This window comes from Lepidochelys kempii, chromosome 12, assembly GCF_965140285.1.
Source record: "Lepidochelys kempii isolate rLepKem1 chromosome 12, rLepKem1.hap1, whole genome shotgun sequence".
Lineage (NCBI taxonomy): Eukaryota > Metazoa > Chordata > Testudines > Cheloniidae > Lepidochelys > Lepidochelys kempii.
In genome coordinates, this window is record NC_136391.1 from 6,396,976 (window position 1) to 6,413,751 (window position 16,776).

General features: G+C 42.0%; 1 protein-coding gene across 1 annotated transcript in view; it reads right to left on the bottom strand.

Annotated features, from left to right (window-relative positions):
* The window catches only part of KCTD19 (potassium channel tetramerization domain containing 19), a 50,229-nt gene that overhangs the window by 18,687 nt on the left and 14,766 nt on the right, over positions 1–16,776 (bottom strand). The window contains exons 3-9 of the mRNA XM_078848078.1: positions 13,938–14,088; positions 11,730–11,921; positions 8,507–8,637; position 5,757; positions 5,387–5,609; positions 4,072–4,232; positions 2,067–2,170 (exon numbers count right to left, since the gene is read on the bottom strand). Of these exons, the coding sequence (XP_078704204.1) occupies positions 2,067–2,170; positions 4,072–4,232; positions 5,387–5,609; position 5,757; positions 8,507–8,637; positions 11,730–11,921; positions 13,938–14,088 (963 nt within the window). The remainder of the gene's footprint in view (positions 1–2,066; positions 2,171–4,071; positions 4,233–5,386; positions 5,610–5,756; positions 5,758–8,506; positions 8,638–11,729; positions 11,922–13,937; positions 14,089–16,776) is intronic.

The window sequence follows — 16,776 nt, forward strand, 5'->3', positions numbered from 1 at the left end:
TGTGGCTGGGGGTGGAGCAGGGGGCAGAGCGGAGGTGTGGCTGGGGGTGGAGCTGGTCTGTGGGAGGAGCGGAGGTGTGGCTAGGGGTGGAGCTGGTCTGTGGGAGGAGTGGAGCTGTGGCTGGGGGTGGAGCAGGGGGCAGAGCGGAGGTGCGGCTAGGGTGGAGCTGGTCTGTGGGAGGAGCGGAGGTGTGGCTAGGGGTGGAGCTGGTCTGTGGGAGGAGCGGAGGTGTGGCTAGGGTGGAGCTGGTCTGTGGGAGGAGCGGAGGTGTGGCTAGGGGTGGAGCTGGTCTGTGGGAGGAGCGGAGGTGTGGCTAGGGGTGGAGCTGGTCTGTGGGAGGAGCGGAGGTGTGGCTAGGGTGGAGCTGGTCTGTGGGAGGAGCGGAGGTGTGGCTGGGGGTGGAGCTGGTCTGTGGGAGGAGCGGAGGTGTGGCTAGGGTGGAGCTGGTCTGTGGGAGGAGCGGAGGTGTGGCTAGGGTGGAGCTGGTCTGTGGGAGGAGCGGAGGTGCGGCTAGGGTGGAGCTGGTCTGTGGGAGGAGCAGAGGTGCGGCTGGGGCTGGAGGGGGACTGGGAGCAGAGCAGGGGGTAGACAGGAGCTGTGGGTGGGGCCAGAGCTCAGCCGGAGGTGGAGTCAAGGTGCGGATGGGGCCGGAGCGGAGGTGTCGCTGGGGCCAGAGCTGGCCTGGGGGTGGAGTGGAGGTGCAGCTGGGGCTGGAAGGGGGCTGGGGGTGAAGAGGAGCTGTGGCTGGAGCTGGAACTGGGGTGGGTGGTGCTCCCTCCCCACAACCCCTGGGGGCTGGCCAGAGTCCCACCATGTGCCCCCCGAAACATTCTCCAGGCCCCCGTCCAAACTCCACGGTTTGGGGACCACTGATTTATAACATGAGATAGTCCCTTCCCAGGCTGAGCTTGTTACTTCTGCAATATATCCAGACTTGCTCTGCTTGCTCTGGCATTTGTGGCAGCACAAAAGCTCAGCGCTAACCATGAGCTCAGGGTGACCGTTGATTCTTGTCATTTAAAGCCTCTGAGGCCAGTGCATAGCAGGTGACTCACCAGAAAACGGGGGTTCTCTGAATATAGAACTTCCAGAGACCTCCCCTCTTAGAATCACGTCGGCCTGCCTGGACCTGGAAACGTGTAAGGCCTATGAAAGAGCCCCATGTGTGTTCTTTGATGTCAAGGTTGCCTTTATAAAAGAGGCTCATTTGTCCCACCCCCCTCATTTCTTCTCTACCTGCCTTTACATAGACAAATGGGGATGAAGGGAGGGCAAGAATGGCTCTGTGGAGGGCGAAACTTTTCAGTCAGACTCAGGCCTGTTTTCCTTGCTTACAGGTGTAATTTGTGTCTGTAAATTACACTTCTAGTTCAGTGCTCCTGCAGTCAGGAAATTAGAATCGGGCACCTGCTCAAATTTGTGCCTTCAGTTGAATTACAAACCCACAATTCAGTGCAATTCTTGTAGGACCAAAGGCAGGCCACCTTTCTGAAAATGCGCCCTGGAGCGTTGTGTACACATTTTGAGATTTAGATTGGCTCTTTTTGGCCCTGATTAAGAAAAAGCCTAAGGGCTTTGCTGAACTTTACACATGCGCTTAAGTCCATCTCCATTCAGCAGAGCCCCTAAGCATGTGCTTAACCTAAACTTGAATTCAATGGAACTTAAGATCATCCATGAAGTTAAGCGCATGCTTATGAGCTTCTATTTGTTCTTATGGATTTCTAATATTAATTTTGAGGGAAGGAAGCCTCGCCCCCCATACATGGTTTTGGCAGCCCATGTACCCGATGAAAGAAGAATTAACCAGGTCCTATCAGTCCCAGTCAATGCTGTTTGTGTTGTTGGCCAGGAGGGGAACTCTTCTCTCATGAATAATTCTAGGTGCTTATTTCCTCAAGGGGCTAAACATGGTGCCTTCATACAGCTCCCAGCCCAGAAATGAAACTTTGCTTGCCCCAGGTTGCCAGGCAACCCCATCAAATGCTATCTCATCACCTTTCCAATACTAAAATGTCTTAGGCAAACTTACAGTAAGGCAATATAAAGATACTTATTGACTGTACCTTCAGCAAGGTTTGTAAGTATGTTTCATACCAATGGCTTCCTACATAAATTTTCACAATCTGATGCAGGGAGTAGACTCTTACTTCTGCTTTCCAGTTGTCATCTAAGGGATAAGGTTCAAAATGTCAAGGTCACAGTGGAAGTCATTTTAAATAATAATGAAACTTGGTGGTGGATATGACAGTTGTAAGCTACTGAGGGGATATCACAATAGTGTAATAATAATAATATGGATTCTTTAGTATGCTAAATGAATGTAGAGAATTCTGAGCAAACACACACAGAGCTCAGGCCTTGCATTCTGGTTCCAGGGCTCAGATATAAGCATTGTCAAAAAATAACCAGGCATGCAAATGTACAACAGCAAACACCCATGCTGCAGCCAGTATTCTTCTCTCTAGTCCAGTCCAAAGTCTTGGCCTGCATCTGTGAACGTAAGTCTGGTTCTGTTTGGGCTCTCCAACCTGGTGCATTTAGCTGCCCAATGTAGATAAAGCTGGTTATGCTGTTGAACCTGCACCCGAAAGGTACACAGCGTCAAAATTCAGCAGTGGGAAAAGCTGAGGTGTGCTGGAGTTTGCTTTGAAAGTTACGACTGATAGAAAGCTTTCACTGGACTTGACTGTGGGTTTAAGCTCAGGGAACTCCTGGGAGCGCACGGGAAGCAAAGCTATTTCTTCACCACTGTTTGTGTGTTCCTTTTACCACTACTTCTGGAGACATTAGGCTAGCCTCACTCACTTCGTGTGCGCAAGGAATGGAAGTAGTGCTAGGAATGGAAGTAGCGCTCCATTCCCTCCTGTGGACCTGCACAAGCTTGGGCACAATTTAGCCTCTGCATTTAGCCTCTAGATTTTATCGGAATGCGGAAATGACTTTCTGGAAAAGTTCAGATTGAAATCAGTCACAGGAATAGTCCATGAGACAGTTACCGTATTGTCCTGTGATATGCTGGCTGGAAAGTTTAAATAAATATTCACCCAAATCAAAATGGTGAAAAATATTTGAAAAGCGCCTGCATTAAGAAAAGATTTGTGTGCCTACAATAGCACCCGTCAGTACTGAAAGATATACGTAGCAGTCACAAACTCACAGAAGTGATGTTTGGAGGGACATGAACAATAACATGAAAAGATTAGACAACTCTGGAACGGGAATATGTAAAATAAAATGAGTGTGTAGAGTACCTCATCTAGCACAATGAGCCCCGGTCCATGACTGAGGTCCCTAGTTGCTACTGTTATACAAATAATAATAACAACAACTCAGTTGTTAGGCATTTGAGATTGTTACAATTATTTCCCATTTAATTTCTCTAACACAAGCTATGCACCACACTATGTCATGATGACATCAAGATGCCGCAGAGATGACTGAACTCCTTCATACCAAGCCCTGTTATCATGGATTTAAATTCCATCAAAATAATTAGTAGGATTCAGTCCTTTGTAGGTACAGAGATTTCCCACAGGAGCCCACTCTGAATATCAGTCCCCTAGTCTCATATGTACGACATCTAATATTAACCAGAAAATGTATTGGAGCAACTCAATTCACAGAGACTTACTGGAATGTAAGGCTTATTTGCATATCTGCCTGGAAATATGCTGTGTGCCATGAAGGACTTTCACTAATTCTCTCTCTTTTGAGGGGGAGAGACAGAATTTTCAAGCAAGCAGTTATATTCTAAACATAAATATGAATGCCTCTTCAGAAATAAGTGTCACTGTAGTGCAGTTACTGTGCATTTCTTCTAAAGCTTTTTGTTGTATGTATAATTATACAGCTTGGGGGGTAGCAGTAGCCACTTCTTAAAAACTATTGGCTTATACTAGATTTTACGAAAATGAGGAGTTTGTTGGTCACATAAAACCCTGGTTAATTTGAAACCTACCTTTTCCTCCTAGCTAGCACTGGACTATTGAGTCTTTATTCTTAATCAGCCAATATCCACTCATCATATTTTAAAACAATATAATTACTTATTTAAATCAATTTACTTACTGTGTCCCTTCATCTCTGCAGGTATCTTTTGTTTCAGATATGATTTCAAAGCATCTTTCATTGGTTCATATGTGATGTCCCTTTTGTCCAAGTAATCACAGAGCTCATGGATTTCAGACATATTTTCAGTAAGCGGGAGGCGGCAAGTTCCTAGCCAGTTCCTATCCATCCAAAGTTAAATGAGAATAGGTCACTAGATCTTTGTCTACTTTTTATACTACCAAATACTTTTACATGATTTATTTTTAAGTAATTCAGGCCAAGCCATTGTTAAGAACACCTGGTAGAAAGCTTTTCCAGCTATTGATACTTGAGCTTTCAATGAGATTTTTCCCATTGAATACTTTTGCATTTCTTCCACTTGACAAATCATGCTAATTCACTAGAACCTTCACATGAGTGCTCCTTACCAGCCTTAGAACAGGTCTGCAGTATCAGGCCCTAACAGACTATATGTGTTGTCCAAAAAATTTAAAGGTGAACTTATGGGCCTTTCATCTGCCAAGACCTGGCAACGGTTGCTGTTAGTAGAGACACCTAAACCAGTTTAAGAGATGTCTCCTTACTCTGCAATATTAGTGATCAGTGATACAAGCAGAGGACTGCAGAATGCTGAGAGGAGGGTAACAGCAGGTAAATGAAAGACAGGTAAATGAAAGAAATTATTAAACAATTTTTTTGAAAAAGTATGTTTTTAACTTTTCACTCCCTCCTTTCATCCTTTTTGTTTCTTACATTTATACACTTTTTGGAAAGCATTTCAATGCCTCTTTAGTGCTCCTTGGGGAGTCATTCCTTCTGTCTAGTGTAATGATGTCTGCCCTTCTCTAGGCATACAGGGTCACTTTGTCACAAAGCAGAGTTTAGCACTTTCAATGCAGTTTAGAAATTACAATATTCAGTGTTAGCAATTTATCTGAATGTTAACAGTAGGAAAATAGGCTCAAATTTCATTCTTGGTGTAACATACCACTCTATATACTTATACTCAGCTAGGCTCATTAAGTCAAATATATGCAATTTATGAATGAGCCAAATTCATGCCTGATGTGCGCCAACTGAAGTCCATGTTGTATATTTGGAGAACTTCAGCTATTGTTAGTAACTTTCCTTTGTTCCTTATGCAGTTGCCTGTGCAGAGCCCCACTGTCGGAGATTAGACAGTAGTAACAGTCTTCAGGAGCAGCACTAATTAAATGAAAGGCTGAAGGACTGCTCTTCCAAAGTTAGTATGCAGTATGGCTGAAGAACTCAAACAGAAAAAGAACCCAACCTCATGAATTTAATGAAGACTAGTTTATAAAAGAAAACCTACTTGACATGTTGGAAGAGGACGCCATTCCCAGAGACGTACAGCTGGTTTCTGTCTAAAGTACTTTCTATATGGAGCTGTCCAAGTGCTGAATCAGGGTATTTTACTAAGATACCAAATGCCATAACATACAAGGGAGGCCTCTCGGCTTCCTGAACTTCCAGCATCTTGTTTACTATGCCCTTCATAGAATCTTCAAGGTTAGAGGTCAGCATAGAGCAATTTCCTACATGAAAAGGAAAAACATAAAAGTATCAAGACTGTGCTCTAACAAGCAAAATATTAATATGAGATTAATATAATTAATATTAATATGAGATATAATATAAGATTAATTGTGTGTGCCCTTGTTGCCAAGAAGGTCCCTTCCAACCCTGATATTCTATGATTCTATGAATAATTACAGCAACACTTGGCCCTTCTCTCAGCCTTCATACAATCTGTTGAGAAGACTCTGGGTTCAAAATATTCATGTAATACATTTTTCTGTCCATAAGAAATGAATGTTAAAAACATGCCAGCTGTTTTGGCATAACTACAAGGAGCAGTGCTTGCTCAAGATGCTCCTAGAGCCCTTAAGTAGCAGGTCACTAAGAAATGCAGGGCCTGCTCTTAAACAAGCAAACAAAACCTTTGCTATACTGGAGTTAGTTATAAATGCAAATTCTGAAAACAAAAGGAACATCTTTTCCGAGTGGGAGCATTCATTTAATCTTTCTTCCTTCATGAAAGAAAGACATGTCATCATGGTCTGCCAGAAGTAACAGAGGGTGGGGAAGGGAGCATCCAAATTCTGGTTAATTATGCTGATGGAAATACAGTATGCCTTAAATAACCATTTCAATAGGTTTCTATTTCATGCTGTTATTGGTGACTTAGCAGACTGCTTGGTGCCTAATCATTACTCTGTACACTCTCAAATTTTGCAAAAATTTGGCACCATAAAATTCTTTTGTCATTCTGATACCTAAACAGCTAAATGGCTCAGAGAAATTACATGCTAGGACTCTGGGTATGTACTCTGGTGGCTAGACCACACTAAAACCCATGCCACCACATCTTCACTATTATTGTTACTAGCTAGATTAAAACTTGCATGGGTAGTGATACCTGTGGCACAATTACACCTTAATTTGTGGTGCAGGTGTATCTTTAATGTTGTAAGAGAAATTCAGAAGGCAGTCTTTAGGAGGGCTGTATATAAGGGGACCTGACACACTGGGGTTGGGAAGTAGATCCATGCATAGGGCAACATGGAATAAGTAGTAGTGGGAGAAGAGAATGTAGGGGCCACTGTTAATGGAGAGACACAAAGGAGCAACAAGAGACACAATAAGAATTCAGATCCAAGTTGCAGGCCAGGGCAAAGTTGTTCAGGGCCATAAAGATGAGGGTAAGAAGTTTAAATATAATTTCATGGGCAAGGGGCACTAACTGAGGGATTCCAAGAGGGAAGTGATGCTGTCTGATCAAAAGGCAAGGAAGGTAAAATTACTTATCTTGTAATTCTGCATCTGAGATCATCTCAAAGGGGTTTTTGTCTCCAGCAACTGTTATGTCAGAAATTGCCCTAGCTCAAGATTTTTGAGCCCATTAATTTTGATTTTCAATAAGTCTTGGGATACTGAAGTCTTCTTCCAGAAGACTGGAAGAAAGCTAGTGTTGTGCCAATATTTTAAAAGGGTAAATGGGATGACCAGGGTAATTATAAGCCTGTCAGTCTCACATTGATCCCAGACAAGACAGTGGAGCATCTGATATAGGACTTGATTAATAAAGAATTAAATAAGGGTAATATACTTAATGGCAATCAAGATGGGTTTATGGAAAATAGATCTTGTCAGACTAAGTTCATTTTTTTTATGAGATTACAAATTTGGTTGATAAAGGTAATAGTGTGGATGTAATAGACTTCTGTAAGGCATTTGACTTGGTACTGCATGACATTTTGATTGAAAATTAGAACAATATAAAATTAATATGACACGGATTAAATGGATTAAAAGTTAGCTAACTGATAGATCTCAAAATGTAATTGTCAATGGAGAATCATCATTGAATGGGTATGTTTCTAGTGAGGTCCTGCAGGGGTCAGGTTGTGTCCAATGCTAGTTAACATTTTTATTAATAACCTGCAAGAAAACACAAAATCATCACTAAAAATTTCCAGATGACACAAAAATAGGGGAAGGAATAAATAATGAAGAGGACGGGTCACTGATACAGAGCATTCTGGATTGTTTAGTAAGCTGGGCTCAAGCGATATGCATTTTAACGTGGCCAAATATAATGTATACATCTAGGAATAAAGAATGTAGGTCATACTTACAGGAATGGGTTATCTATCCTGGGATGTAGAGACTGAAAAGGATTTGGCTTTGGGAGGGTGGGTAATCAGCTGAACAGGAGCCCCCAGTGTGACTCTGTGGCCAAAAGGGCTAATGAGATCCTTGAATGCATAAACAGGGGAATCTTGAGTAGGAGTAGAGAGGTTATATTACCTCTATTTGGCACTGGTGTGACTGCTGCTGGAATACTGTGTCCAGTTCTGGTGTCCACAATTCAAGAAGGATGTTGATAAATTTGGAGAGGGTTCAGAGAAGAGCCATGAGAAAGATTACAGGACTGGAAAACATGCCTTAGAGTGACAGACTCAAGGAGCTCAATCTTATTTAGCTTAACAAAGGGAAAAGGGGTGACTTGATGACAGTCTATAAGTACCCACATGGAGAACAAATATTTCAAAATGAGCTCTTCAATCTAGCAGAGAAAGGTCTAACATGATCCAATGGCTAGAATTTGAAGCTAGACAAATTCAGACTGGGAGAAAGGAGTAAATTTTTTTTAACAGTGAGAGTAATTAACCATTGGAACAACTTATCAAGGGTCATGGTGAAGTCTCCATCCCTGGCAAAATTTAAATCAAGATTGTTTTTTTTTTAAAATGCTCTAGTTCAAACGGAATTATTTGAGGTAAGTTCTACGTCCATGTTACACAGGAGGTCAGACTAGATGATCACAATGGTCCCTTATGACCTTGGAATCTATGTATCACCTCAATATTCAAACACCTTAGCTGAGACAGGAAGTGAATGGAAGAATACACTGAAAACAAAGTGACACCAAATTACCCCTATAAAGCTTCACTGCGTCTGTAAGGTTAGGAATTCCCAAAGCTACAACTTCTGCTTCCAAAACATCTATGTTGGAGAAATTATCAGGCAACAAAATCTTCTCTGAGCGAAGAAAATTTACTTGAAAAATAAAGACAAAACCCAAAGTGTTAATTTTGTCATTTACCTGTCCAATGTTCACTCTAGCAAAACAATAGGCTGTTGACATTTCCCTCCCTCCCCCCAACAACAATATATTCATTAGTTGTTTTATATTCTAGAAGTAAACCAGGAGATCCTTGGTGTTTGAAAATAAATACCTGAAAACTAATATATTTGTAACAGTTTTTGAAGATCAAGATGTAAAATCAAATGTCACTTTACTTTAAAGCATAGCAAAATGATAGGTAGTACAATCCACAGGAATCAGTTTGGTTTTATTTGCAGCAATGTTCCACGTGACTCAAATATGGGCTTTTCTGCAAGCAGAAATCCTTCCTGAAGTATGCTTCAACATAGTTTACCACGGGCTGATGAAATCTGATGCCAGCAGGTCCTTCAAAAACACCAGGGCAAACTTGTGGCAATATCAGAATGGAACAGTGGAGGAGCTGTGGTTTTCTGCCACACTTTAAAAGGGTACATAACTCTTTTGAAGCTAGATGATCCTTTCATAAATGAAAAATTATTTTGTTACTACTGGAGAGATAAAGAACTTAATTCTCATATACAGTAAGACCCCTTTCTACTGCTTTGGTAGTGTAAAGAGGCTTTAAAAAGGGGGTGAAATTTATTCCCACCTTAAGATCCGTTTATACTGTTCTGGCAGTGTAAAGGGCTCTTGGTGTAAACGAGAATCAGGCCCACCGTCCTTCTTCCACATGTTCCACAGCATATTAATGGGATTATTTACAGAAGCAAAAGATATAGGAACATGCCTTAATCCCGTATTTGAGTTTAAGATATTTTAAATTATTATTTTAACTTTGACATTAATATTTTTAAATCTATATTGATTAATTTTTAGGTAAGCTTACATTAACATCTACAAATTATTGTATTAATATACAGTATATCATACTAGTTGAGAATTACATTAAAACAAATATAAGCTTTTCTTTTGGTTCAAACTATTCACCATTAGTGTTATATATTCTGAAACCTGCATAACTAGTTTGATTTGCAGTCTAATTGAAATTTGTTCCAGTATATATATTTCCTTCTATTAAGGCTACAAGCAGTGGTTTAAAAATATTTAGACCATTTTGTCTGTTTCAAAGTAATCTGTATATTTTGACCATATTTTGTGGTATATCTTAATGTTTTTCCTTTTTTCAATAGCTAGTTTGTTCCTTGGATGATGCTTTCAGCACACTGTGAGGCTATGGTTTGTTATAAGTCTCTTTTTTCATCCATATCAAGGGGATTCTATGCTTGGCAATCAGCAGTGGCAGAAAGGATTTAACATTGTCAGGGTATGTCTATATCGCAAACAAAACCCTATGGCAGCAAGTCTCAGACCTGGATTGACTGACCTCCCAGGGCTCATGCTATGGGCTAAAAAGAGCAGTGTAGATGTTCCTGCTTGGACGGGAGCCCAAGCTCTGAAACCCAGTGGGGGTGGGTCTGAGAGCCCGAACGTCTACACTTCTATTTTTAGCCCCGTAGCACAAGCCCCAGGAGCCTGATATATATAGTTGGTACTGGTTTTCCAGTAACATTTGATATTACAGTTGGGATTTGTAACCTGACCTTTTGCATGTATATACATTTCCACATGAAGTGAAGAAAGGTACCCCTTTGAATATATATTAATATAGTATCTAAACTTTTCTTTTTAGAAAGTTTCACTGGCATTATATATGCTTCATGGAGCATTTTGTGTTCTACAGCCAATTACAGTATAAATATATACAGACACAAACACATACATTTATGGATAATGTTTTAATGTTATCATGAGTCTTGTCTGCATGAGGAAATTACCAGTTGCCAGCAATGGATGTCATCAGTGGCTGCAGCTGAACTACTTCTAGAAATGGTCTAACTCAGGGGTGGCCAACCTAAGCCTGAGAGGGAGCCAGAATTTACCAAAGTACATTGCCAAAGAGCCACAATAATACGTCAGCAGCTCCCATCAGCTCCCTCCCCTCCCCCCACTCCCAGCGCTTCCCACCCACCGGCAGCCCCACCGATCTGCACCTCCCCCTCCTTCCCTGCCTTTCCCGATCAGCTGTTTTGTGGCCTGCAGGAGGCTTGGAGGGAGAGGGGGAGGGGGAAGAGCAAGGGCACGGCAGGCTCAGGGGAGGGGGCAGAAAGGAGTGGGGTGGGGGCAGGGCCTGTGGCAGAGTAAGGGGTTCAGCACAAAGCACCCCCCAGCACACTGCAAAGTCGGTGCCTACACAAGGAGCCGCATATTAACTTCTGAAAGCCGTATATGGCTCCGGAGCCCCAGGTTGGCCACCCCTGGTCTACCTGCAAACAGAGGGAAAAAGCCAGAGAGTGTGAAGTAAACTTGCAGGCAAAGTTGCCTGACAAGTGAAGCTTGTTGCGCTGCTACAGAGGCAGTTTCTCTATAGCTCACTGGAGAAGTCGTCTGGTCTGACTAAATTTACCAGGTCTGTAGACTGGGAATCCCATTGCTGAAGCTTAAAATATCCAAGGAAGACTGAAGGGGTATGGATGAGGGACTACAGGCAGGTAGGATGAAGGGTTGGCAAGGGCTGTAGCTAGCAAGCAAGCGAGTACAGTTACTCAGCCTCAACGCCCAGCCTAACTCCCCAATTCCAAGGCCCTCTCTCCATTCCTCCAACTCCCTTACCTCACTCTCTGTGGATTAAGGCGATATCTTTTATTGGACCAACTTCTGCTGGTGAACAAAACGAGCTTTTGATCTTACACAGAGCTCTTCTCCGAGCTTTGGCTTGAAGAAGAGCGCTTTGTATGTTCAAAAGCTTGTCTCATTTACCATCAAAAGTTGGTCCAATAAAATATATTACCTCACCCATCTTGTCTAATATCCTGGGACCAACACGGCTACAACAACGCTGCATACTTAACGCACAGTGAAAGTTTATATTTGTTTTCAAAATGTTGTGTGTTTAACATAATACAGATACCAGAATGAAACTGAAGATGTTGAGAGACAGGGGTAGAGTATAATTATTTGTAACTTATTTTGGTAGTGCTCAAATGTGCAAGGTGCTTTCTAAACAGAAAAGAATGAGGTTTACCTATAAAACGGAACTCACTGCATTCACATTCTATCAGAGCTGCATTCTCCAGGAGCCACAGCAAATTATCATCATTGACTAAAGTAGGGTACTTTCCCACCAAGTCTAATGGCAGAAAACAGTAATGCACTTCCTCTTCTGTATCAAGTAATGGTGTATCCATCAGCCCCAAAGGAGCTTTATCATGTAATCCTAGAGCGAAATCAGAGGATATCAATACACAAACAGGGAAGACTGCCGTTAATTTTGTATTGGAGTTACTTCTATTGGTGGACGGTACAAAGAGTTCTTCTTAGCATGGGTGTTCATGTCTCCTCTCTAAACACAATATGGCACATATCAAAGATTAATAGTGGGAACTAGACTATATAGTTGTTAATGGGGAGTTATCACCTAATGGGTGTGTGTGTGAGACAATTTGGGGGATCTGTTTATGTACAACATATTAATTCTGTTTGACTCTGGGGATTCTCTGTGTGTATTTATGATAGACTGCAAACTCAATTTTGAATGTCGGGCGTGTCTCCCTTCTCTGTTGTCTTTTTACCTTCATTTTGGAATGAAATTTCAAGGGATGGTGACACAGGGTTAACAAAGGAGGGTTGTTAGAGCTTGATAGTCTTCTATTCTATGGAAACACCCTTGGGACAAAGAAGGCAGACTAAGAAAACCGGTCCATCTAGGTAGGCTGCTAACTCAGCAATGGATAACTTGGCATGGGGACTGGATATTACAAAAAGGAGGTTAAATCAGGAGTCACTGGCCATTTTGGAGAGAGGGATAAGAGACCAGTGAGACTTCATGTTCAAAATGAAAAGCCCTTGGAGGAGAGCAGGGGGAGAGGGAAGATCCTGGACTCCTTAGAAGACTCTGGCTCATATCCCAAAGAACACTCCAGAGTGGTGAGGAATCTCAGGGAGGAAAGGGTGTATAGGTGTTTAGATCTGCATGTCTTTTGTACTGTATAACATAAAGAGTAATTGTTTTAGAATCCCTTTTGCAAAGTCTGACTGTTACGTCCTTCAACTATGTGTTCCTGGATAGGTAAACTATAACAGAATGATCACAAGATCGGAGCTCTGGGAAAGGGTGTGATTAAGCACTTGGAGTGTGTTGAGAAATCACCACTGGTACTGGGGGCCTAGGTTTGTTGAACCTAGGCCCCCAGGTTATGAAGGAGTAACAGACAGTGCCTGCAACCAGGAAGTGCACCAGAGAGGCCAAAAAAAAGACACAATGCTGGAACCTCCCCAGACCAAGGGAAACTTAAAAACACACTGGTCCAGCATATGGTATCCAGGCACAGCAGCCTGATGTGTGTCCAGCAGGGGGAGCTTTACCAGGGCTGCGAGAGGCTCTATCTAGCAGGGTCTTGCTGGGATTGGTTCTTGGCCAAAGCTATTCTATATTTTTATCAATAATACAGAAGAAAATATAAAATTGCTGCTAATAAAGTGTGCAGATGACAATTTACCAAGCATCACAGCGGATTTCCATCACTGACAATTTTTAAATCAAGATTGGATTCTTCTTCTAAACCATCTGCTGTAGGAATTATTTTGGGAAAGTTCTCTAGCCTGCGTTATACCAGAGGGCAGACTAGATGATCACAGCAGTCGCTTCTGGCTTTGGAATCTATAAATCCATGATTGGTAGGGTGGCACATAATGACTAACACCAGTCACTGATCTAGAATGATCTGAATCACTTGGTTAACTGGCTACACTTGTCAGATGGGGTACTGATTCCTGGACAGCCGTGACTAAGAAAAGGACTTAGGGGTCACTGTAGCTAAGCAGCTGAACATGAGCTCCCATGACAATGCTGTGGCAAATGGGGCTGATGTGATCTCTTTACAAGGGAGTATTGAGTAGGAGTAGGGAGGTGGCGTTTCCTCTGTATACAGCATTGGTGAGACCCATACTGGATATTGCACCCAGGTAGATGCATGCCTGCCTGGATGCACACACCAAAATCCCCCATTGCATGTGCACGTAACTAAATGTGCAGCTTTCCTTTCATATAATCAGTCGTCTGGAAGTTGAGCATGTGCATGCAAAGCATAACATTTTAAGGACCTTCAGATTCTAAAGTATTTTAAAAATCCTAGTCTTGGCTGAACACAAGTGGGTGCTTATGACCTACAGAGTGTGCTGAGTAATTTAAAGCACCAGGTACATTCACAGAGAGGAGGACTGGGACATTTACCTGTAAATGCTGGGCTTTTAATAGGAAACTCTAAAGGCTTGCTGATACATTTTTGCGTTCTCCAGTAATTCATGGATGCTCTTTCAGCTATTGGTATATCTGCAGGTCGCACTCGCAGATTATGTTTCCCTTCCTTCAAATTGTCTAAAGTCTGTTAAGATATAGAAATGTTATTGACTATTTTAAATGCAAATAAAATAGTTCAAAACATAAAAGCCACAGATGATACTCTAATGCCTGGTGAACAGCCCTTTGCAGCCATAAAAAAATGTCATGGAATATTGTACAATAAGTATGCAATAGCTTCTATGGGTGTTAACAGATCCAAACTTAGAATGTCCCTATTTTCTGTAGAAATAAGAATGGCAGGTGGATTTTCATAGGAATGTGTAATCTAATGAGAACCCGCATATTCCAAAAAGTGTATTTGGGTCGACATGCCTAGCCCTGTGACAGTACAGTACAGCCAACATTCACAGTTTTATCACAAATCTTACAAATATTTTTGGAAGGGAGAGGAGGATAAAGGCTTTTAGGAATTTCTGTTTTCTACCTTTAAGGTTGTGAAGTTTGGCCCTTACTCCAATTACTGTCAGTGGGACTGAGCAGGGATGCAGAGAATAAACATGGGGTGGGAGTGGGGAGCAGTAAGGAAACTGAGGGAGAAAGTGGAATAGGCAGTGATCTACTCTGCCTGGGTAGGGCAGGGGATAGGATTGTAGCTCCCACACACCAGGCAGGAGGAGGGTAGAATAAGGCAAATCCCCTTCAAGTAGCTAACAGCGAGGCCTACATTTTTGTGTGTACATTTAAAGTTGAACTTTGAAAACAAGATGGTCACACACAAAGTGAGGGTAAGCAACTTCTCCCTCGAGATGAAAATCAAAAGACAGGTGAAAAGCAATGTGCTATATTAGTTTTTAAAACTCTCATAAATCTCTCCTGTTTGTTGTCTAACTCATGAATGTTGAACACTTTGATTTGGCAATGTTAGCATAGAAAATGAGAAATAAACAGGCCCAACACAAAGGCCGAAGGACCTGCTGGGCTCTGATGACATCATGAAGGTAGGTTATTGGAATTAAGGGATCAGGAAGGGGAGTAAATGTTTGGCTTCATATAAAAAGTGCCCTGGTGCTAGTAGTAAATAGTATCTTACATTCAAAACTTTTTGTTCGACCCAAACACTTCTTTTTTTTTTTTTTTTTTTTTGGCCACTGAAGCAAACAAAATCTGTAGTTTGCTCAGCTCTACCTGGATTACATAAACCAAACATCAGTCCCAAGCACCCACCATTACAAAGAGCTCTCATCCTACTTCACAAAAATGATCAACAGAATGAAATCAGTAAAACTTGTCCTAACCCAGACCAGAATGCAACCATCATCCTGAACTTCTGACTAAATTCAGCTCTATCACTCACAACAAAGGAAAGACATCCTGAGGAATGTCTACCTCCTTTCCTGCAGGAAAGAGGGTACATAAAATGCAACAAAGTAGCATGTATCCACCAACTGGGGCCACACCCCTGCCTAAAAACTAGAGTAAACCAAGTTAATATTAACGAAACAAGAAAGCATTTCTGAGGAAAGTTAATAAACAGGTTTTATTTCATAATTTGGATGTGCGGAATCTGAAAGTGATGTTTACCAAGCTGAATTTTGAACGTTCAGGTAAATAAAAAGAAAAAAGAAAACGGTTACCATTTGTAACATAAAAACAGAAAGTAAAGGAGAGGTACTAATTATGGAGTATGTTCCTAATTTTGGAAACTGTGCTATCAGAAAATGCAGAGAACAATCTCTGTCAAAGATCAGACTCTCTGCTTCTTCTGATCATGTGATGTTATGCACTTGAATTTTGTTGGTTTTGCAGTCAGGATGACATTTAAGATTAAGTAAACGGAAGTATCATCCACAACATAGTATGTTATAGTTCATTTCTGAAAGTTCTCTTTTTTCAAAAATATAAATTATTAGTAGCTAATTATTAGCCCTAACCACTAAGCTAACCTAAAGCTGACTTTTGCTTACAGTGTGGGTTGAGAATCAAAGAATCAATCCTGATGCACTTGCATGAGAGGAAAGTGATCAGGAACAGCCAGCATGGATTCACCAAGGGAAGGTCATGCCTGACTAATCTAATCGCCTTTTATGATGAGATTACTGGTTCTGTGGATGAAGGGAAAGCAGTGGATGTATTGTTTCTTGACTTTAGCAAAGCTTTTGACACGGTCTCCCACAGTATTCTTGTCAGCAAGTTAAGGAAGTATGGGCTGGATGAATGCACTATAAGGTGGGTAGAAAGCTGGCTAGATTGTCGGGCTCAACGGGTAGTGATCAATGGCTCCATGTCTAGTTGGCAGCCGGTATCAAGTGGAGTGCCCCAAGGGTCAGTCCTGGGGCCGGTTTTGTTCAATATCTTCATAAATGATCTGGAGGATGGTGTGGATTGCACTCTCAGCAAATTTGCGGATGATACTAAACTGGGAGGAGTGGTAGATACGCTGGAGGGGAGGGATAGGATACAGAAGGACCTAGACAAATTGGAGGATTGGGCCAAAAGAAATCTGATGAGGTTCAATAAGGATAAGTGCAGGGTCCTGCACTTAGGATGGAAGAATCCAATGCACCGCTACAGACTAGGGACCGAATGGCTAGGCAGCAGTTCTGCAGAAAAGGACCTAGGGGTGACAGTGGACGAGAAGCTGGATATGAGTCAGCAGTGTGCCCTTGTTGCCAAGAAGGCCAATGGCATTTTGGGATGTATAAGTAGGGGCATAGCGAGCAGATCGAGGGATGTGATCGTTCCCCTCTATTCAACATTGGTGAGGCCTCAT